General features: G+C 30.7%; 2 protein-coding genes and 1 long non-coding RNA gene across 6 annotated transcripts; 1 reads left to right on the forward strand and 2 right to left on the reverse strand.

Annotated features, from left to right (window-relative positions):
- The first annotated feature begins 40 nt into the window (after positions 1-40).
- On the forward strand, positions 41-4,435 carry Ciao1 (cytosolic iron-sulfur assembly component 1). Of its 3 annotated transcripts, none has more exons than XM_072910981.1 (5): positions 41-173; positions 3,106-3,498; positions 3,573-3,681; positions 3,762-3,926; positions 4,028-4,435. In XM_072910981.1, exons 2-5 carry the CDS (start codon positions 3,118-3,120, stop codon positions 4,294-4,296), a joined length of 924 nt encoding a protein of 307 aa, XP_072767082.1. In that variant the 5' UTR covers positions 41-173; positions 3,106-3,117; the 3' UTR covers positions 4,297-4,435. The 3 variants fall into 3 exon arrangements, with proteins under 3 accessions (XP_072767082.1, XP_072767079.1, XP_072767081.1); XM_072910980.1 differs by lacking the exon at positions 41-173 and adding an exon at positions 888-1,107; XM_072910978.1 differs by lacking the exons at positions 41-173; positions 3,106-3,498; positions 3,573-3,681; positions 3,762-3,926; positions 4,028-4,435 and adding exons at positions 881-1,107; positions 1,572-2,033; positions 2,220-3,000.
- On the reverse strand, positions 3,761-4,746 carry LOC140676191 (uncharacterized). The gene is made up of 2 exons (XR_012048542.1): positions 4,601-4,746; positions 3,761-4,498 (listed from the first exon to the last, which is right to left on the reverse strand). It is a non-coding gene; the product is annotated as an uncharacterized lncRNA (long non-coding RNA).
- A 583-nt stretch (positions 4,747-5,329) lies between these two features.
- Positions 5,330-23,676, reverse strand: LOC140676186 (neurotrimin). 2 transcript variants are annotated; one of them, XM_072910983.1, is made up of 7 exons: positions 22,630-23,676; positions 17,947-18,116; positions 14,046-14,256; positions 12,094-12,221; positions 7,151-7,319; positions 6,767-6,897; positions 5,330-6,414 (listed from the first exon to the last, which is right to left on the reverse strand). In XM_072910983.1, exons 1-6 carry the CDS (start codon positions 22,667-22,669, stop codon positions 6,791-6,793), a joined length of 825 nt encoding a protein of 274 aa, XP_072767084.1. In that variant the 5' UTR covers positions 22,670-23,676; the 3' UTR covers positions 5,330-6,414; positions 6,767-6,790. The 2 variants fall into 2 exon arrangements, with proteins under 2 accessions (XP_072767084.1, XP_072767083.1); XM_072910982.1 differs by having other exon boundaries at positions 6,762-6,897.
- Positions 23,677-24,737: the final 1,061 nt, after the last annotated feature.

Genomic DNA, 24,737 nt, shown 5'->3' on the forward strand with positions numbered 1-24,737 from the left:
GAGGACTGAGCCTGCCGCTCTGCCGCTCTCTTCCTTTCCACGCAGCTTGCAATTTTCCTACTTCACCTGCAATTTTCAGTTAGCAGCCGCCGGTCTTTCGCGCTCGATGCTCGATCGCGATTACGCTCATCTCCGCACCGTGGCAGCAGACAGACCTCAAATTCGAAAGACAGGCAATTTATTTTTTTTTATTTTTTTTTTCTAATATTTTAGATATTTATCTTTTGATACATGTGCATCGTGTAGGAATAAAAAAATGCTAATAAAAAATACTGTCTTATCCCTCGTGCAGTACTCGTTCCTCTTTTCGATAGGATAGGACGCGATGACGTGCTCTGCGTCGTCACGGCGATTGCGCGCTTCGATGATTCCCACAGCGCCTTTGAGAGCAATTATTGGATTAATGACATATGTATATACAATGTTAATATTAAGCGTAATAACATTATGAACCGGGAAATGTGGGTACAAATATTTTATAATTACTGAAAATAAAGATTAAATTTCGATATAACTGGAATATGGCGGGATATCTAAATATATATCTCTATCTAGAATTTAAAAATTCAGTCTAAAAATTTTTGGTTTTTTAATAGCAGATTTTCAGGCCCATTCGATGAGATGATGTTTTCTTATCAAGAATATCGATACAAGTTTCAAATAGTTTCTCAGATACAAGCAATAAAAAAAATTGATAACATCGACTCCAAATTAAACAAGGAATCTGCTATTAAAAAGAGATCTGAGGTTTCGAACATTCTAAATAACTTTACCTAGTGTAATTTATTATTTCTTGATCTTGATTTTGTAAAGTAGAATCTCAATAATCATGCGCGAATCGAAACGAGCATACGACAACGCTCTCTGTGACAAGCTCTGACAGTTCGTTGCTAAATTACGATCTACCCTCTTTGGTATTTATCTATCGATAAATGGAATCAACAACGTGTATATATGCGTAATCGCGGAGAGCAGAGATTACATCGTTATCATTTTATCAGATTTTTATTAAATATTCTACATATTAACAACTGAAATTTATGCGCATGAAAATATATTAGTTAGTACTCTATTAAAATTCAACATAGTTAAAGATTGTGCAAAACGGTAAGTTTACAGAACACTTTGCGATTTCATTATGTAAAATAAAAATATAACTTTTTAATCGAGTATTGTTAATTAATTTTTATGCAATTACGTTTATGTAACAAACTGACACTCGTGCCCTTCATTATTACATACGCTTATACGAACATTACAAACAAATTTTACATGCTACGTGGAGAGGTTAGTTAGAAAAATAAAATATTTCATACATTATTATCTTTGCAATGTGAAAATTATGTACTATGCTGTTTAGTTCCAATGTATCCTAACGAGTTGTAAAATTTCATTTTTCAAGCATGCAATGTAAAGCGAGTCTTTGTACATTTTATTTGCAAATTATGTCAACTATTAGAGAATTTATTCTTGTTAATGCATTAAAATATATTTTTATAAATATTTTTTCATTAACGGAATATTTTTAACAAATATTGTTTTCCATGGGATAATAAATTATGCTGTTGCAGGTAGCAATGGATACATTGGAACTAAAGCAAAGTCTAAGTGGGCATAGAGGCAGAGTATGGAGTGTTTGCTGGCATCCTAAGGGTGCTTATTTAGCATCTTGCGGCGAGGATAAAACAATTATAATATGGGGATTAGAGGGACTTAAGTGGGTTACAAAAATGATCCTTACCGAAGGACATTCTAGAACTATTAGAGAATTAGCTTGGTCCCTCTGCGGTAATTATATTGCGTCAGCAAGTTTTGACGCGACTACTGCAGTATGGGATAAAAAGTCAGGACAATTTGAATGTAATGCAACATTAGAAGGGCATGAGAATGAAGTTAAAAGCGTTAGTTGGTCAATTTCTGGTAATTTACTCGCTACATGTAGTCGCGACAAATCAGTATGGGTATGGGAAGTGAATGATGATGAATACGAATGTGCTGCTGTTATTAATGCTCATACTCAAGATGTAAAAAAGGTATGTCTAGCTTATTTGTTGAATAAGAAAAATTATGATTTAAATGTAGATTAATCATTTGTTCATGATTTAATTTAAAAAATATTAATTTTAATTTGTTTTATTATTATAAATGGAAAGTTTTATATAAAGTTTTTATATTAAGTTTTATATTCCTTATATAATAAGAGTGGACTTTTATTTTAGGTGAGATGGCATCCGTATGGTGAAATTTTGGCTTCTGCGAGCTATGATAATACAGTGAAGATGTTTAAAGAAGATGTGGCTGATGGTGATTGGTCGTGTGTTGCAACTTTATCATCTCACACTTCTACAGTGTGGAGTCTCTCATGGGATAAGATTGGCAGTCGAATAGCAACCTGCAGTGATGACAAAACAGTAAAGATATGGCGACAATACCATCCTGGAAACGAAACAGGCATTCCTACGCCAAACAATGAGCCTGTCTGGAAATGTATTTGTACACTGTCAGGCTATCATACCAGAACTATTTACGACATCGACTGGTGCAAGACTACAGGTTTATTAGTGACTGCATGTGGCGATGATATAATTAGGATATTTAAGGAGGATAGTGATTGTGATCCGCATCAACCGAGTTTCACAATGATTTGTTCAATGGACAATGCACATGCTCAAGATGTTAACTGCGTTCAGTGGAATCCTACAACTCCTGGACAATTTGCCTCTGCAAGCGACGATAGTTTAGTGAAAATATGGTTTTACAATCATAAAGAATAAAACTATAAAAACAATTTTATTTCTTGTAGTTTCATTTTTCTCATTTAAATATAGAGATCCAAGAATGGTGGATAATAAATTATAAAATTAAGAATCAATTTTCTTCTCATACCAAAAATACCATGAGAGAGGTCATCATTTTCTCTATGTTTAACAGTTTAAAATTCAATATCATCTTTACATTTTTGTAAATATTGAATAACAGATATTTTGTAACAAACTCTGTAAATAAATAACGAATTTAAATATTTGATTATTATATTTTATTCCTTGATATATCATTTTCGAATGTAATAATCGTATATCATCTGCAATCACATTTTCATTTTAGGATTACACATAGATGTTGAAGCGCTTATACAACGTGGGATTATTTTACAATTTTTATTTACGATATCGATATATTAAAGAGTATAAATATATCAAACAGTATAAAACGATACGCACAATGAGTAACATCACAGGAGATAGAACTGGCATGCCTTTGAAGGAAGTTGTGAATGCAATACATAAATTTGCGGACCCATCGCTCGCAGCTTCTTGGGACAATGTTGGATTATTGATTGAACCCACAGAACCTAAAATTGTGTCACGCATTTTATTGACAAATGATTTAACCGAAGATGTTATGGATGAAGCCATTAAATTACAAACTGATTTAATCATCACGTATCATCCATTAATATTTGCTCCATTGACGTCTATTACAACTCAGTCTTGGAAGGTATTGTAAAATATTATTTCTGTAAGATTGTTACAAAATCATTGCGATTTTTAATTTATATTTATATATAATAGGAGCGAATAGTGGCGAGATGTTTAGAAAATAAAATCGCTGTCCATTCTCCGCACAGCAGTTTTGATTCCGTAAAATTCGGTGTAAACGATTGGTTAGCAGAAGCTTTTGGTAAAAGAAAAAAATTATTATAGCATGTGAGAGAATCGATTGTTAATATATTAATATCTTACCGCTTAAAATATTTTAAGAGCTTGAAAGCAGCAAGCCGATTCAGCCGGATGCAAATAATGCAACTTATGGACTGGGAAGACTATGTACCTTGAAGAACTCCATATCTATCGACGAAGCAGTAAATTTAATAAAACAACGTACAAATCTGAAACATGTAAGATTAGCACGTGCACGCGGCAGAGGTGAGTTTTAGTAAAAATAATTTATATCGTTTAAAAATAAAATAATAATATGACAAAAATATGTACTCTTATTATTTCATATGATTATTGTTATATTTTAGACGGTTATATCAGTACCGTTGCACTATGTGTCGGATCGGGCTCGTCAGTATTGAAAGGAGTACCTGCAGATTTGTATCTTACGGGTGAAATGTTGCATCACGATATATTAGATGCCGTACATCGTGGGACCTATGTTATATTAACAAATCACTCTGATTCAGAACGTGGTTTTTTGAAGATATTTGCTTCGATATTAGATTGTGCTTTAGAAGAATCTGTCAAAGTGTGTATATCAGAAGCAGATAGAGATCCATTACAAACTGTGTGAGCCGTTATAAAAAGATTACTCTGCCGTATATAAGAAGATATTGCTATACTTATTGTTTAATATAAGAGATAAGAGTCGAAACGAATCAATTACAAGTAATATCCCTCATATGAAATAAATTTATTTCAATTCTTCATTATTAACGAAATTATTTCTCTCTCTCCCTCTCTTGATTTTTGTTTAAATGAATCATATACTAAAACTAAAAAGTACATTTACATAAGTAACATACTGAAGTAATCATACAATGTTAAAAAAACGTTTCCTTCTTACACAAAAATATAAAATATTTCAATTTACGCACGTTCTCTGTTCCGGCTACATACAAAATGAAATAAAAAAATATTCTTTTTATTTCTGTTATATTATTTATCTGATTTAAAACCACTTGAATAAATTAACAAGTCTGTAATTCCTAAAAAGCGCGCGACTGAAACACTGCTGTAATATATATATATATATATATATATATATATATATATATATATATATATATATATATCAATCAGCGTTTATTTATTCTGATCCAAATATAGAATTTAAATTTTAATTTTCACATATTCTATCTGTTAGTTACTTCAGATTTAATAATTAATAAATCTACAAAAGCTCTCTTTCCCCAGTTCTTGAATTTGGCATTTATACACAAAATGAGAAGAAAACGGTATTATATATTTTAAATAACAAACGATTGTTACATATGGTTTAATCATAATAGATTTATTTGCACGAAATAACAATTAGTTATTATCTAGACTCGGTCAAATTAAAAGGTAGATATGAGACTGTCTCAAATGGTTCATATAAATTCGAATAGTTCCGTAACGCAACGCACGATACACACACTGACGTTCTAATCTTAATTTGCATGGCAGCAACGATATACAGGCATACCCTGAGGACAAGATGCTGTAAATCTCAAACTGTTTATTTAATTCGTTATACAAACAATTAAAGTTTTCAAGATATATAATCTAACGTTATATATAAAAACCAAGCAGGTTTGTGTTTCTTTTTAAATGATTATCCAGACTTTATGGTTTGTTGTTTTCGCACACACACAACGTATTATATTTATACATAACGTATTACATAAAGTGTGTAAAGATATATTACATGTCGATTCTCATACAATATACTTACGATATCGTACAGCAAACAGGGCCAAACTTTCTCCAATAATTGATAATCTCAAATTTATAATAATCATGATAGATTAAAAAAATTATATAATTATGATTTTCTATATTATTGATTGCTTTTATATTAGTTTTATAACAATCATTCGAAACGATGGAAATTCTTGCTATCAAATCAATTATTTAATACGAAATGAAGTTGTTATCAGAGTGAATAAATGTCAACCGAATAGAATTCTGACATGATCATAGTACAATATTTATATTTAATGATCATCGAAATACATTTTATGTAATTTTGTTACGAAACACAACAGAAATTTATTAAAATCTTTCTTTTTGTATCGAAAATAATCGTTAAGAAACAATTGTCTTTTAAAAATTTATATCATTCAAGCGAATCTTCGAGTGACCCTATCATTTCAACATGACATGCTTAGTCACGCGTTATTTAATATGTTTTTATTTTAGGGCAGTTTTATATCGTATCTTATACATATATTCTCATACGTGTCCTCGCAACATAATGATAAATTTTAACATATTTCTATGTTAAAGTGTCTAATATATTTATTAACAGTAACATGTACACATTTTTTTTGGCAAGCACAACGTATTGTCTTATAACCGTGATAAAGCAAATTTAACATTACTTGCTGCTCCGGATGAGCTTTTTAAATTAAATAATCGACAATTATTTTCATAAATATATCCGATTTTCGTTACCCTGTCTTTGCCCGTTCGTATCCAGACCACACATTTTGGTGTTTACAACAACGAAAATCTATTTCCTCGTTTTTATTTCTTGTTGCAAAATCGTTTTATCACTTTTTTCTGATTTATTGTTATCTCCATTTCGTCCTTATATTTCTTTTAGTCATGCCTTCCATTCCAAGGAAAGACTTTTTTTCTATTCATCTATAAACTTTTGCGAGGTACGCTCTTATTGACGTAGATAGTACAGGTGACGTTTATAAATCTATAAAGAAAATATTTAATATAAAAAAGCAGAAAAAATTTAATTAAAAACTATTCAATTTAAAAATATTTGAATTACAATGATAAAAAAATGTTATAGCAATATTTTTAATATATATATTCACATACAATATATTAAAAGAAGAATATATAAAAAATATAAGTCACGCGTTTTATCGTAAAAAGACTTTGAACTAGCAGTTTATTTTATCGATCGTTTATTCATATGAGGTTTTTTCTGTAGACTGTTCAATAGACATTCAATAGACATGCTATTTTTTCTCGAGAATCAAGTTATATATAAAAAGAAAGCGAAAAAAAAAATAAATTTGAAAAGAATATTTCCACCTAACATTTATAATGGTCCATTTCTACGTCTAATAAGGATGATTCAAAAAGGTCAGAAGCGTCGTCGAGATCATTACAAAAGGTAAATTGGCTAATCTTAGCTGCCCGCCGTGTTGCATCGCAGCCGGATGTTCCCCTGCAAGAATCGGAAGAAAATTAATATCTTCTTTTCTTTTTTTTTTCTTTTAAATTTAACAGTTTTACGAGACAATATTTATTTGCAATACATCATTCTGGAAGTATTTATTTTTTCGCAATACATCACTCTGGATAATCGGAGCTGAATAATGCATAGAGATAACCATTAGATATATTAAGCCGCTGGCACTGTACACACATTATAAACAACGTAATAGCAGGTGCGTTATAAGATTAAGAAGTATACATACCATTAAGTACATGAACTAAGACTGTCTTTGTGTTGGCGTTACTAGGATGACAGGTGTATTGTCCGCTATCCGCCGGTTGAGCACGTTGAATTAAAAGGTACGACGTTGTTACTTCGCCCTTCTCTGTGATAACCGATACTCCCCCTCTCGGACTGTCATAATTGATCGCCTGTCACGTGCAGATCCCGGAAAAATGTTATTCTAATTAAATTTCTTCCTACAACGTATATACACAATAGCGTTCGTCGAGAAAATCTATTAATTGAATGATTGATTAATTTTTAGCTGAAAAAAAATCGGTAGTGACACTGATTGGCAACACTCTAACTAGTAAAAAAACTATTGTAATAAAGTAAACTGGATTTTTCTCTCGTTCTGAATATGAAATATGTAACAGATGTAAAATTAATCTTTAGCGAGTTTTATTATTTACAGTACAATAATTCTCCACATTAATAATTAGAGACAGAATATGAACTCTCTCGAATGTCATAAATTTATTTAATTAAATATATTTTTGCATGGCGGTGTATGCTATTATGTTTATATTTCACGGATATTATATTACTCTTCTGTGAATTAAAAACTGGGTAAAATTTTCCTTTATTCCGACTCGATCGCATTTCCTGGATTGTAAACTGGTAGAAATCCAGTTTCGGAAACTTTGGTAAAATCGATAATAGCAGGTATCAGTTTATGTCTGTATTTTGCTGAAACTCATAATGTTTTAGCTAAACTTACAACACTTTCAAAATAAATGATTTATATGTCACTGTTACAAAATAGATTTCAAAAACTTTTAAAGCTCTTCGAGAAGGTATTACAAGCCTTAAAATACAACTGCTACTAGATATTTTATCTTTTTTATATTAATATGTTTTTTTTTGTATTAAATATCTCTTTTATACATATATATATATATATATATATATATATATATATATATGTATAAAAGTGTGTGTGTGTGTATTTTATTCCTTCCTATATTTTATTTCCTCCCTGATATAGAGTCTATATTGAAGTATCAGTTTCATATTTCGATATCTGATAATTCCTTTGAGTTTGTATCTGCTTTTAATTTAATATTTCTACATTAATTTCGTTTATTTTATTAATTTTTCCTGTCAAGTTTTAGCAGTCGCTACATTGTAGTGTTTAAGCAAGTACATTTTATTCCTCTCATGTTGTCTGTTTAGTAAGGCAAGAATATAATTTTTGATCAAATAACACTAATTATTATATATTTCTGTGCTACACAATATATAATTATTATTGCAATATCATATTTCTATATATTGCACATTGCAATTATGTATCGTACATTAATTTATCGAAAGCTTTCGTTCGCAGGTAACAGCTTGTATCTCTTTCATATCGTTCATATCGTAACATAACAAATTGGATTGATTTATGTATTTCGGATTCGTGTGAAAAATATGACATGCAAATATCTTTGAAATATTAAGGTCTGAAGATATTAAAAATTCTGCCTGGTTTAGCGTGCGCGTGTTTCATGCAAAAATTTGAAAGAATTTGCGTGCATTTTCTATATCAGAGACTAAAAACGACAAATATTTCATTTGCTTTTAGTCGGTATGAAAACAAAATATTCTATATTCGTTTTCTTTTGTTATACAATCAGATATATTCAGATTTTTCTCAATCAAAACGAAAATCCAATTGTAAACAGATTTTTTGCATTTAATTGAGTTTTAATAAACCATACGCACAAAGAAAGAAATAATTTTTAATCATTGTTGAAAATATATATATGTCTGTATGTATATACACGTTTTTATATCACTTTTTTTGTATATAGATGATATCGTTACAGTTGTACAATTTATTTCTCTGTATACAGACACGTTCCTCCTTCTTTAATCAGACTGATACTTTTTTCTAATAGTGCTTTTTATTTCTATATATTTCAAAAGGAATTTTCTAACATTCCATACCACAAAGCTTTAGTGTTTATTAAGGAGTGATTGCAATAGGTTGCGGTTCTCTATTCATTTTCTGAGGAAAACCACAAGTCTGTGAACTGAAATGTCAATGAATAAATCTGCTCCTTTAAAGGGATTTACTGACATTCCATGTTCCATGTCATAAAGTTTAATGAAAGTTAAATTAACCCTTCCTTATTTTTTAAATACTTTATTACGTTGTTTAAGTAATTGGCACATAATCGGTCATGTGAAAAAATAAATTTATTCATTGACATTTCGGTTCACGAACCTATGACCATTCTCAGAAAATGAATAAAAAATCGCAGAATAATTGCAATAGGTTGCGGTTCTTTATTCATTTTCTAATGGCCATAGGTCACGAACCAAAGTGTCAATGAATAAATTTATTTTTCCGCATGACCGATTATGTGTCAATTACGTACTTAACATCATAAAAATTTTTTAAAAATAATGAACGGTTACATTTAACGTCCATCAAACTTTGGTTTAACTTAAAATTTAATTTTAATAATATAATTTATAAATAAAAATTTTTAACGCGTTCTTAAAATAGATAATGTTAATGTATTTTCATTTTGCGTAAGAGCCGATCCAGCGCGCATCAACGTCTACATGTCATTACTACAGCTACACGCTGTCAGTAAATTCCAATGTAACAATGCCGACGGTTGAGTGCTGTCGGCGGACCGCAAAATGTCAAAAATTCTAAAGTTTTGGAAAATTCAAAATATCAAGTTCACAACACTCAGTCTACATATCTATACTGACATCGTCAATACTATTGTGAGATTCTTTGAATATAATGTCATCTCTTTCTCTCTACACTATCTTACAACACTATAATCGTTATTTTTAATATATAAAATATCTTTTAATATATATGTGAAAAATGTTGCAAGGATTAATTCAATCCAACATTGTTTGTTTCCAAGTTGTGTTTCCGAGTTATACTCATAATCTGCGTTTTATTTTATCCTAGAAAGATTATTTCGGACAGAGAGGTCATAACGGGACGCACTTCGCCGGGATTTTTAAAGTTCGATAAATTTTAATATGAGTCTTTCGAGTTAAAATGTTTGTCGAAAGATATTTCAGAAGTCAAATCATAATCCGAAATAAAGTTTTTTTTTCTGTGGCGTAACCTCCTTGAATTAGGTCGATCTTATATAAGCCTTTTTAATGAGGATATATAAAGCGGATTACACTGTGGATAATACCGATTGCTCAAGTCGGTGGAAGTGCTTCTAGTGGAAATTTGCTCAAATACCACTATGTTATTTGGTTTTTGCTGGCGATAATTTTATTCGCCACTAGTTGTTAAATCTTTGTGCTTCTTGATACTTTCATATTTCAATTTTCATATTTTAATTAAGTTTATAATTGTGATGTATAATAATGATAAAATCATGTAATTAGGAATAATAGAGAAAGTTAACAGAGATTGATGTTTGCATGAAATCAATTATACCAACAAGACACTAATGTGATTGCATGTTCACTGATTATTTATGTTACATATGCTGCATATCTCAACAAGCATAATTCTCCCTACAAACGGCCAAATTAACTGGGTCATAGGGACGGAAGGAATGCGTGCGACTAGACAGACGGAAAATGCAGGACTAGCAGAAATATTACACGCGTCGAACTTTTCACTCCAAGAGAACGCATGAGATCAAGATAGGATTGGCTGGTACAGATGCAATAGCATCGGAACGGGATAAAAAGTGAATGATCAGACGGAGCAAATACGCGAAAGAAAATCTCTGCGTACGCGACACGAAAGCTTAGAGGATCGAGAGCTACAGAATAGATAGGGGTTTGGAAGAAGAAAGTTAAATTCTTGGGGAAATAGAGTAAGAAATAACGTGACAGACGGATGAGCAAGATTTGAGCCCGCAGGTGAGGATTGCGATAATCGGATTGCAAAAAAAGTCTTCAAAATGAAAGAAAGGGAAAAAAAGAGATATATAACAAGTGGAAAAAAGATAATGAATTTGTTCGTAAAAGAAGCGAAAAAAATGACAAAAGGAAAGGAAGATGAATAATTCAGTTTAGAATATTAAACAATAGGCTTGAATGAATCATTCTCATACTACACATAATAATAAGAGATAATATAAATAACAATATTATATATAAATAACAATAAACATGTTGCACTGAAAAATAATACGTCAAAAGTAAAATAAGAGTTTGCGTAACAAGCTGTGAATAATTAAACTAGATATTTTTGTAAACACATTTTTATTCAAAACTCTATAACTTTAAATTGAGTAAACAGTGATGAAACGATAGTGAAATAATGAAAACACACACACACACACACACACACATATATATATGTGTATATATATAAAGGAAAAAGGCTCTACTGTGTAATATTCGTGAAGAAATGAAGAAGACACCGCAAAAACTGTGAAAGAGTTAATGCGATGAACTGTCAGTGAAGCTCGAAAGTAGGAATATAAGATCTAAGTAGAAGCCCACAAGATACAAAGACAGACACAGTCGGCGAAATAGGTATTGTATAATGCGACCAGGGTTACTAAAGCACACACTAGAGAAACTTTACGCGGCAAAGGAGAAAGAGAAGGCTAAGAGAGGTTTTGAAGTTGAGAAATGAGATGGAGTTACCGCGATGTTCGTACATTTAAAAATTGAACAAGGAGAAACGTTCTCTAGACAGGTAATATTAAAATTAAAAGTTTTCTCTCCTGCAAACTCGGAATCTTAAACTTAAAAACTTGTTTAAAACGCATCACACACCGAACGGATGGAGTGAAGGCGATTCAAATAAGAGAAGATAAGAAATTACGGCAAAATGAAAAGATGCGGATTTAAGAGAACGTCTTTTATATCATGTCTTAAAGAAATAATGATTGAAAATTAATTTGTGTATGTCTCGGCGCTTCTCTTTCTTCTAAAAATCACTTTTAATTTAGTCAAATAAAATTGCGCTCAATGGCAACATACCTCATTATTGTGAGTCCATTTAATGGTAAATGGTGGTTCAGGACTGTATCGTACAACGCAGGTCAAATTCATAGTGCTATCCTTGTTTATATACATTTCTGGTTCTCCAATAATCATCGTCACAGGCTCTATGGATGAGGATAAAAATGTGTATATATATATATATAAAGTATTACTGTAAAATCATTATCTGCAAGAGGAAATAATCTGATCGGATATCCCACTCAAGAATTGTGTTAATTCGCAGAGTATCATATTACATCGATAGATGAATTTTTCTTTTGAAATTTTTACGAAATACGGTAGAAATTTGATCAGCTTCTCAAACTTAGTTTCACTTAAACACGGTTTCTTTCTCAATTTAGATTATTACAGAATTAAGAATGTCATCTTTTTATATGTACTATAAAAATACTATAAAACATTCATATAATATTAATAAGAGATATCAATTTCATGCTTTTCCTTCGATACTAATATTAATTTGTAAAAGATTTTATCTTTATTTCGTTTAATAATTTTAATAGGCATTTTAAACTTTAAAATTTTACAATTAATAAACGTAAAATTTATCTAATAAACACACAAATTTCAAAAGCCAGGAAAAAAAGCGAATATTATGTTCTGGAATATGTTCATAAAAAACTTATATTTTTCAATTACATTACAAACATTTATTATTATATATGTGACTTATTGTTTCCTTTGTAGTTCATTCGAATATGAAATACACCATTGGCCTAGTAAATTAATAAAAAAACAAATAAAAGTTAACAAACATAAAAAATAATGAAATTGGATTTGTATATACATCTGTGTATTATAATTAATTTTCTTTTTTCTTAATTAAGCTTTGTTTTGCGTGAAATATATTTTACAATTTTATATTATTTCATTACAATATTTACTTTAGTGACAAAAAGTATTTTTAACAAAAGTATTTTTAACAAATAAAAATTTATAAAGATTAAGATAAATTAGTAAGCCATTACTAATGGCTAAATCATGTCAAACTATTTGTTACCCGTTTGCTTGTTGCACATTGTTATTATGATTAAAAACATTAATATTACATATAAACGGACATATAATATAATATAATGTAACATAATACCACAGAGTGCGTGTGTTTTTAATAATAAACAATAATATGGAATAGAGATTAATAATAGAAATTAATATTAATGTATCACTGTGAAAAATTATATATACTTTCTCTCTCTCTCTCTCTCTATATATATATATATATATATATATATATATATATATATATATATAATTGCTATGTCAGAATACTAAAAAAGAAGATTTGTCGCAAAACATTTTTTAATAATTAACTTTTACATGGTATTGAATATTGGATTAATTCCTATATAAATCTGCATTTTAAAAGGGATTGATATTAATAAGTACTTAATATATTAAGTTAATATCAAGTTCAAAATTAAAAGCTGATTAAACTTACTATCCACAGAACGAGCGAGCATGCATAATGATAGAAATTTATAATTCGCGAAGTTCCCGGAAACTGTGCAATCTGTCTGACGAACTTCGTACCAACTTCAATGAGCTTCATAAAAATCCTAAGGAAAGGAAGAAGTCGATTTCATAAACCTCCTATTTCCTCGTGATATAATTTAATTTTTCCGGTTAAATTTGTCGACGCAATGTGAAACAGATCGTGGAAGCAAGGTAAAGAGTAAAATATCTAAGAGTCGCGTGTCCCATTGAGAAACACTCGCCTCGAATGATTAAGTCATACAATGAATCAACCGTCTGGTTGCAGGAAATTTCGCGTTCAGGAGTATCGCGATGCACGTGCGGTGCACATTAAGCTTCCGACGAACAAATAGATATAGTGTGAATTTCCGCGTTACTGTGAAATCAGCACGACGGTCTCGCATGATGAAAAACGAGATGAAAAGAGAGACAAGAGAGAAGGTAGAACTCACCGACGACAGAAAGGAGCATGGAATGACCTATGGGCGGTGTCGTGGATACTTGACACTCATATGTGCCAGAATCTCGTCGTTGGGGGTATTTTACTTGTAGCGTCCAGTCCTCCGTGTGCGGGAAATGTAACGCGACGAATCTCTGGTCCGATGTATATGTCTCGACGCCCACGGTGAGAAGATGGATATCCCTGTGTCTCACCCATGACACCTGAAAAAAGAAACATACCCGGCATCCTTTTTGTCAGATGTTCATGCTCTGCTCGTCTGTAATTCGCACAGCTGAGCTTCTAGAAATGAGTACTCATAAATCAATCGATTAAGGGATTGCGATAGGTATAATGTATAATGTAAAGTGGATTCGCATTTTTTTTTTCAATACGGACGTGTAAAAATGATGTGACAATTTGAAACGAGAGAAAGATTTATTTTTCTCTTTTATATCACATGAAGGATCAAATTCACCAAAAAATTTATACCGATCACAATGTCTCTGATTTTATCGTATATTTCATATTTTGTCGATAACATTCGACGGATCGTGCTCTTTACTGCGCAGGGAGAAAGATACACGTGATTGATTTACATAAACGCAGTGTGCGTTCGAGCGTATTATATTAGCGAGAACGCGGTCGATATTGAAATACCGAACACGTAGAATGAAAATGCGTATTCTCTCATAAAAACGGCTTCATTGAGTTTTGCACGCGTGCCTAGCGTACTAAAATTGAAATGAAAAGAGGCAAAGGTGCAGGCACAAGAACCGTGACGCGGCTTTTGTTCCTATGATGCACTGTTACGTTCGATCTGACATTAATGAAAAGCGCATATTCGATTTTAGTTGAAAAAAATAACAGCCATACAATTATATTTTTGTTTTTAGTAAAAGAATACTTCCGCGCCGACAAAGTTGATCATTAAAATAATTTTTAAGATTCAACAATTGAATTTCGATGCGTATTAAAAAGTAACGCGTTTAAAAAATATAATTATATGTTATAAATTATAATTTAATTAAAAGCTTTTAATTAAGAAATATAATTAAATAGAAAAATTGTAAAAAAATTTTATTAAAATTAAGTACAATAATACTATATATATATATATATATATATATATATATATATATATATATATATATATATATATAAAAGTCTAATTTATAAGATAAAATAAAAATATTCTATAAAATAATTTATAAAATAACGTTTAAAACTTGTTTTCCAGAGTATTTTTTTCTTTAAACTGTAAGAAATATAATATTTAAAATATTTTATAAAGAATAGCTACAATTTTGTAAACATAAAAAGGAAATATTTAAAATATATAAATTTATATTTTGAATATATAAATATGAAACAAAATTATCATATTGCAATTTAACTTATATATGGATTGTCATTAAAATAATTTAATGGTCTTTATTCATTCTATTACAGTATTCATGTAGATTTGCTTGCATATGTTCGCAGTGCACATATCGACCTATATTTCCTATATCCTATAGATGCACTTTCAACGTGAAGCACGAAGGAATATTTGTATATATATATGTGATTCCCAAGCGGGAATATACTTATATACTAAAGTGAAAAGATCGATTTATCAACTTATGTCAAATTTCTACATTTTCGAATACTTTTGCTAGCCATCATAACATCAGAACTCTCTTTCTGCTCCTTTCATTTTCTCTTCGTGATTATGCCATACAATTTACTACTATCCGTGAAAAGTCACACAAGCAAATAATCTTAAGCTTTCAGAAATCCATTTTGAAAATGTCAATATATAAATTCATTCAAATATGACAGTGTCTGTAAGTGCACCATTCTTCGCAAACGATGTATCGAATACTTTTTTGATCAATGTAAAATGACATGTTATAATAATAAGAATTACTTTAATTATACACATGTAAAAGTTAATATCACCCTTGATAACATTCATTCTTAACAAAATACGACTCGATTGAATTTTAATGACTAATAATCGACTATTATATTGAAATGTATCCAATAAGAATAAAAGATGTTTTTTTCCAATAATTTCCAAATAATTTTAGACATAAAAATGTTTGTATTGCGTGTTAACTCACCATTTAAAATAATAAATTTAAAAGTAATACAATCTTATACATATATAATAAAACATGGAAAATGTATACTGCGTACTGTGTATAAATATTTTATTGAAAGATATTTTAATTAGCTACGCATAGCTGTAGATTGTATCGCTAAAATTAAATATATTTTCCTTTCTCATAAATGATTTTAAATACCAGATTTTTAGTTATAATTTTCGTATTAATTCGTTATTCAAGATAATAAGTTTTCCCTAAATATTAACGCCAGTGTGTAAAAAGCTGGGGCGTACAGAATTTACATTGCTCTGTAAAAACGTAATTCAACTATCTACGCATGGACGCAGCGAAGAGACAGATTGTGCCGGTGAAATATATAAAAAACGGTGCTAACAAAATAGGGACGAGCAGTGCGAGCAAAAACTCAGACACGAAAGATGCGAAAGAGTGCTTTTTTGCTAAAATTTCTCTCAGGCGTACTGGCGCACGAGCTGGACGTAACAAAAAAAAAGAAAAAAAAAAAAAAAAAAAAGAAAGAAAAAAGAGATATCCAACACTCTTTTATACAACTCTCTTGACTATCCTCGTCTGCGATGTTCCACTTCTTCATATAAGTATCTCATGATGAGTTAACTTTATTATACATGTGGTGAGACACACACATATACACACATACACAACAAACAAATATCATGTACGACAAGGATATAAAATTACGTGTCAAGTTTGAAACTAATCGAGTTTTATAGCTCGTATAAGTTTCACGACATCGATAGTCACACTTTCTTTGGCTTTTCCTTTATAATCTATTCATAAACTTCTATAAATAATGATATTATGATGCAAATAGTATACTTTTATATTATCTCTTGCAATGTAACACTGGTATCGTTTTGTCATAAGCTTCATTTATCCTAATAAATAGATAATAAAAAGAAATAGAAAAAAAGAGACATAAATTGCATAATACGTATACGTAAGAAAAAATTGCATATATTTAATGGACAAGATTTTAATAGATTTTCAATATCTAAAATTCAGCTACGTGCGTTGAATCAATCCATTTCTGGCAAAAGTTTCTGGCATTACTTCAAGAATGTTACTGCTAAGAAATATTTTTAGCACTGACAGTCAATTTCGATATACCGGAGATGAAAGTGGTACTCACAAACCGCAATGCATATTATGGGACTAAAATTGAACATTTCTTCGATATTGCAAGGATTTGAGTGCGCTAAAGGAATATCTCGTAAAACTTCATTACTCTCTCTCTCTCTGTCATATATTCTTAAAAAAGTTAAAACGAACTTTAGGAAACCGCGAGAGAGAAAGCTCTCTTTATCGATACTTATCTATGTGTTCTGTGCACCAAACTTATAACTAAAATCGCATTATACAAAACTTTATTAGCTTTAGTATAACGCGTGCGGGAGATAATATTATTAGAATATAAACCTACATTGAATACATATGAAATAGTATGAATGAATCGTTATTATATTATTAAATACTGTTATGTGTTACTGTTCTCATCTCTATTTTCTTAATCTTTTTACTGATTTTATCCTGAAAAGGATAGTATTAATATAGGGATAAACGAGCTGTATTCAAATTTAAATAAATTTTCTCTCAATTACAGTGACGCACAAGACACGCGTACTTGATATTGAGATAAAAACACGAGTTATATACATACATACACACACACACACACACACACACATATATATATATATATATATATATATATATATATATACACGCACGTCATTGCGTTATTTTCTTTCGTTCTCTTTTTACAGAAATAAAAATTTTACGTACCGTTCGGTCGCCTAAATTTCGTACTCGACACTTCAATGTTGCTGTTTGGCCAACGAGGGCTGTCACATTACGAGAGACAGAGACATCAAAATACGGTCCTCGATCGAGCGGCTCCGATGCGCGATCTTCGTATATCCTATGATCAGCCTTGCAACGAGTAGGTCCTTGCACTTTAAGCAAAGACAATCTTAGTGAAGCTAATTGCACCTTTTAATATAGAACGAAATGTAATTTACACCGTTCAAAGAAATATATTTTCATTATTTCGTTCTTTCTCGAATGCATTGGAAGTCGCTTCCGAGTCAATCAAAATTACTTTCAAATCGAATTACTTTCAAATCGAAGTATTGGATTTTTATGTCTTTTTAATTCAAAAAAGAAAATAATTATCTAAATAAATTCTTAAAAGAAATTCCAGTATTTTTAAACGTTCGTTATATTTTTTAAATATTTTCTAATCCTTGTGTTACTTGAGACTTCATATGTATTATGTAATAAATAAAAACGATTTATTAATGCAGTATATAGTACATCCCCGTGCGGTAATTTACGTCATAAAAAGCCGTATTATTCTCGGGTTAACAATATCTTTTAATTCTTATTGCTCTTTCCCTGTTGCATGATAATATAAAATTAAACGTGTTATGACCATATATGAACAAATTATTCGTATATTTTATGCAACAGTTATTTTGCATACATGTAATTGAATAATCTTTCATAAATATTTTAGTAGTTACAGACGAACCTAAATTGCCACGAAATGTAATTAACCTTTAAGATCCCTCAGCTACTTAGGAAGAGATTTAAAGATAAGACAAAATCATAAAATAAAATAGAATCTACATTTTTTATCAAGAATCTCCTTTGCAATTTTTTAGTACCATCAGAAAGTATAATTTTTTATAAAACCGCCTTTTTTCTTGCAATCAAAGAAAGACTACTAAAATCTGCAAGATGGTAGTTAAAAAATGACAACATCTTATTTGAAAAGGGGAATATCTTGCTTGCTAAAAAAGAACAACTATTGGAGAAGAATGTGCAAAAATATCTACTTCTTACGAGCAATATTATTGGAAAATGATACAATAAGAATCACGTCCCCATTATTTTTATTTTTTATTTAATTTATAAATAAATTTTTTATAAATTTTATAATTATATTTTTTATTTAATTTTATAAATTTTATAATTATATTTTTTATTTAATATTATAGAATCTCTTCTCTAATATTAAGAACATAAAGATACACAGAATTATTTCTCGTAAAATTTAGAATCAATTTTTCCTTTCTAAAAATATCAAGATAAATAATTATAAATCATATTTCTCTGCCACAATTTTTAAAAAAATATTGATTTAGTATTTTTCATAAGAAAAATATAAAATTAAAATTATTTTTAAATTAAGATTTACTTTAAATTAAAGAATAAATAATGTTTCATTAGACATTATATTTACGTAGCTAAAGTTTAATTCCTATAAAATCTTTTATTAAACGACTCAAGTATTCTTTACTCTTTTGTGATTCTTTGTGATACTTTATAATCATTTTGTTTTTATCTGTTATTTTTTCTTCTGATTTATTTCGCATTTGAACTTCCAGCTTTAGTCTTTTTATCAAACAAGATGTTTTCTCTACCACATGTTTTATATTTCAAAGTTTTCTTTACCATCCTTCTTAAATTTTTCTCTTTTACAATTTTAGAAAGTTTAAAAAGTTTATAAAAGCAACTCATGTATATCTTGAATATTAATAAACGCATATTTGTATGTCTTTGCTTCTGAAAGTGCTGTCATGAATTTACAGAGAACATCGAATGTTTAACATTTGATTGTAAACACGATTGTGTGTTCTGATTCAATACCGAGTAACATAACATGCTTGTATCCGTAAATAGCCATAAAATAGCAAAATCATAAATTGGCAGCGCGAATTCTCCATTATTCGTTTATCAAGTTCTCTAACATTGTGAATCGTCCATCGTTCACAGGAAAGTTTGTAACTTTAGTTGAATGTATATACCCCGTATATATGTATAGACATTTCTATATAAGCACCAACTTGACGTTGAGTACACCCTTCAGTAACTTAATAGCGAAAATGTGTAACAACGTGAAAGAGCTTCTTATACCTAACAAACGAGATGCATGGGATGCAGAATATGCACAGCGGGCGCTTTTTGCCAAAATAAAAATTCCATTTGCGATATCGGCCACACAATTTTCGAATCCGATAAAATCGTCGTCACAGAACCGTGCATTAAAAATAAATGCGGCTCCAAAAAAGATAACCTTAGAGGGATGCAGGTAGTTGTGCGAGTAAATATTTACCTCACCGCGCTTCCGTGGGATTTGCACCGTTCCGCATAACGTTAAAATACATATCAGGATTTCCATCCTCCCCGACTGTGTTTTCTTCGTGCTTTACAGCTACTCTTACAGCAACGTACAGTGGATTTAATTTTCTTCGTGTGCTTCTTATTCATGTATAAATTCGATTCATTTTGCAACTAACTATGGATGCAGTCAGTTTTGCAGTCTTAAGCTTGAGTTTAATTTAATTTTAAGCTAAAGACTAAAGCTATTAATGTAGACACGTCGTTAGAGAGCGCGCGTTCACATTATCTCAAGAAATATTAGCCTTAATCCTGAGAATAGTTTTGTAAAAGATGTTCGCTCTTTAAATTTTATCTTTACTTTGAAACAATCATATATGATTCTGCGCACACGAAAAATATCAGTTTACAATTACATTTTTAAAACATGTATACATTTGTATCTTTTAATGTGAAAAATTAAATCTTAAGTTATCAAAAATTTTATTTATTTTATTCCTTTTTATTCTTATTTTGTAATCCTTTTAAGTCTCTTGTCTTTTTTCTAAATTGTTCCTTATACTAAATTGTTATACATAATAAATATTGATCTATTTATTAACAAAATTTTTACGCAAAAAATTTTTTTTTTTTTACATAAAATTAATAACGTTGATAAGAAAACAAGTATTACTGAAGATGCGTACTCGTCAAATTAGCATTTGCAGATTAATGAAATTTCTGTTTAAAGCGCAAAAATTGAATATAGAGCTTTATGGTACTCTTATTGTTGAATAAACAGCTAAGATTAAACTAAAGACAAAATCATTAAAGTCGCTGAAGTGAAAATAATCAAAATTATATGGTGCTTTAAACAATAATTTTAGTTAGCGTATAATCTTTCTGCATTGCAAAAAGTAGATTAGATAAGAATATTCAGACATACAAAAAAAAATTATGTATAAGTTTTAATTAATATATAACAATTTTTCAAATAATACGCGTTTATTATATGTACATATTTCATAAATATGTACGAAATGATGTAGAACAATATTTTGCGGAAGAGCTGTAATATAAAAAACAAAAGCGATTTACTTTAATGCGGAAGAGAAAAACAGCAAGCTATAAATATTATCAAGCTGTAATTACATATCATAATATTTTACACATAATTATTAATTATTATGTATAAAAATACACGCAAAGACACACATTAAAGAATATTTCTTACACAATACATTATATAGAAACAGTTAAAATTTATGTTTGCATTTATATGCTTGGATTTTAAACTGTTTTTTTTTTGTACTTTGTGTTGTTATCCACGATGTTCAACTTTATCTCTTTACATTCTAACTATACATGGGAGTTTCGGGTTAATTGCTGTATAAACTCGTATTTTGGAGCTAATGTTAAGACTAAGTTATTACAAAGTTAAGACTAAGTTTTGAAGCTAACTAAATCCACTATAATATACTGTCAGTATTCCCCACTCCATCAGATATAGAATATTATGCCGCGTGATTTCTCGCTAAAAGGGCAAATATTCAACGCGTATCGCGACATAAAAAGGCAGTTTACGCGCCGCTCGATCTGAACGTGCTTCGCGTAAAGTCATTAACCTGTTTTGAAAAGAAAAGCAGTTTACGTTTCTACGTTTGTTTGTTGAAATCGTAAAACTAATTTTACCGTCGGCATTTCCGCCTTCTAATCGAACCGGAAACTTTTCTCGAAACAAATACGACAACAATGAAAAACTGCTTACATTTATTAGAGTGAATGACTCTCAATATTTATTTCTGCGATTGTGCAAAGTAATAGATATATTTCGAAAAAGTACGTAGATATTTATGTAATATTATATTTTTTTTATTATTTTATTATTTAAATTATAAATTATTTAAACGAATTACTGATCCTAATAATTTTGTTAAGTTTGATATTTTTTTCGCTGATTTTTAATAGCACGTTTTTTAAATAAAGTTGGTGATGTTCAAGCTTTAAATTTTTAATTTTTTCATATTAATCTCTTTAGCATTATTTCGAAACCACATGTAAAAAGAATATAAAATCAGAGTCTATGTAAAATCCGAGAGAATTTTTCAAACCAAAATAACGTATACGAATATTATATCAATATTATACAATAATTGATTTTTCCAGCATAGCTATATGTCGAGTAAAATTTTTATTTTTTCAAAATTGAGTTATGTAACATTTATTAGTTCATTTTACATGTGGTTTGGAGAGCCACTGGATATTTATGATCGTATTTTTCTAGCTCTGTTTCTTCCGCTGCAATTGTGCGTTAGGGAGAGATTTGGCGCGTTGTCGATGTCGAGTACGATTTATTTGACTCACCCGAAACCAGCAGACCGAGGGTTAAGATTAGGCACCTCATTTTTTATCTCTCATAGTCGTTTTAGAGTACTGATCGATTTCTTCCTCATGTATTGTTGCGTCCAATCCTGAAGGATGAATGACTTCTGCAGGTCGTATAGAAAAAACTGGTCGCGCGCGTGCAACACTTTGCACAACTTTAAAATTGTCGGAAAACGAAATCAAGACGAGTTTATCGACGAGTAAATCGACGATTTCCGGTCTTTCTTGCCTCTACGCTCCATGGCACCGTTACGTCCTTATTTTGTAACTGCGAATTTATAGCAAGACGATTGCTCATCGCGACGGCCGTGCCGGTCGTTATTTTCCTCTTTCTATATCGTGTTCAGCCCGCATAGTCCGCGCTCTCAAGCCCGCTTAATTTGCTAACAGCCTCGCGATCTAGATTCGCGTAATTGAAAAGCACCGGCGGGGCGTGATATACGTGCATCCTTCCGGATCTTTGTCTCTCCCTCGTCCCTTTACGACCCTCATCTTATCGCAACCTCGATGAAATCGCCCGTTTGATCGTCGCGTTCGCCGTGTCATTCAAAATACGAAATCTCAACATAAATATATATATATATATATATATAACTTCGAATCTCTCTTTCTCTCTCTCTCTCTCTCGCGGTATAAATACAAAACTCGAATCTCTCAAAATTCACTGTCTCTTACACACGTTCCATTGAATTCTCTCGCAACTTTATGATGCAAGAACATCGAGAATCGACATTAGGAGGACGACAGGAATCAATCCCGTCGAGGAAAAACGAACGTAAAAGAACTACGCATCTTTTTTTCCCGTGACTGACTCAGGCGTGTCTCTCTCTGGCGCCGATCGTACGGCCGCCGGTCTTTAACACGCCGCCGATTCTCTCGATCTTAAAGGGACTCGATTTCGAACGACTATCGGGAGACAGCTGACGGTCCGATCAGCACGAAGGTCACTCGTTGCACGGATATCCGAGCGAAACTGAAGAGAACTGACAGTGCGTGCAACGCGGCTTTGCGCGGCCCTGCGCTGCCCGGGAGAGACGCCCTGCCATCTATCCTCGCACACGCCCCGCTCTCTCGTCCCCTCACGAGGGTGCAATGTGCGAGGAGATGAGGGTGATATTCCTGGCGCAAGCGTGTATTCCTCTTCGTTTTATCGTCGTCGTTGCGCACGCTCCCTCTCTTCATCTCTCCTTCTTCTCCTTCTCCTTCTCTCTCTCTCTCTCTCTCTCTCTCTCTCTCTCTCTCTCTCACTCTCTCTTTCTTTCTCACTCTCTCCCGTTCTCTCCCTTCGCCCACAGCATCCCTAGCCGGGAGTCCGGGAATCGAATACCGTCCCAAGATACCACGGCGTCGATTAAACTTGGCAGTGGATTCTATATAAGATTCATCTATGTTTTTTTCATTCACACACACACACACACACACACACAAATACGCACACATACACACATACTGGCCGTCACTTCTTGTTGGATTTAAGATTGTTTTTCATCAGTTGAAATTTCTTAACAGTTAGGAAAGTTACATTTGTATATATTTCGCTGTTTTTTATCGAAAATGTATTTTATTTCATAAATAGAGAGAGAGTAAACGACCTACTGAACAGACACTTGAACAATATAAATATTATGTGCTGCACGATAAAATTTTTTATAGTTTTTTATATTTATCGATACTGTGATGTTTTTATACTTTTAAAAAACATATGTAGTATTGGAAATTTTTATCGTATTTTTAAATTCTAACACGTGTTTTATTTCTCTCTTTTCCTTTTTATATTTTTATTGTGTAAATTAATTTTGAATTTATTTTGTTCACTCGTGATTTTTTGTTCTCTAATATCAGGATAAACACCTGTTATAATTGATAAAAAATGTATAAATATTTTGTTGGCATTAAAAAGATAATAATAATTATTATGTTAATTATTATACTATATATCTATAATTGATATATTCGTATTTTTTCCATTATAAGTAAATGGATGAAATGTTATAAATGTGTTGATAATTTGCTAGTACGTAGGCGTAATATCGACACGTCAAAATAAAAAAAATGAGATATTTATTAATATTCGCTAAAGTTTCTTT

This window comes from Anoplolepis gracilipes, chromosome 2 (genome assembly GCF_047496725.1).
Source record: "Anoplolepis gracilipes chromosome 2, ASM4749672v1, whole genome shotgun sequence".
NCBI classification, from domain to species: Eukaryota; Metazoa; Arthropoda; class Insecta; order Hymenoptera; family Formicidae; genus Anoplolepis; species Anoplolepis gracilipes.

Excerpts from the sequence above, each read along its gene's own strand:
- LOC140676186 (XM_072910983.1), bottom strand. The coding sequence starts at position 22,669 with ATGAGGTGCCTAATCTTAACCCTCGGTCTGCTGGTTTCGG. Across the intron at positions 18,117-22,629 it reads CCTCGGTCTGCTGGTTTCGG|TGCAAGGACCTACTCGTTGC; the intron begins GTGAGTCAAATA and ends CTTTGCTTAAAG. Across the intron at positions 14,257-17,946 it reads GAAATTTAGGCGACCGAACG|GTGTCATGGGTGAGACACAG; the intron begins GTACGTAAAATT and ends TTCTTTTTTCAG.
- Ciao1 (XM_072910978.1), top strand. The coding sequence starts at position 1,578 with ATGGATACATTGGAACTAAAGCAAAGTCTAAGTGGGCATAGAGGCAGA. Across the intron at positions 2,034-2,219 it reads ATACTCAAGATGTAAAAAAG|GTGAGATGGCATCCGTATGG; the intron begins GTATGTCTAGCT and ends CTTTTATTTTAG.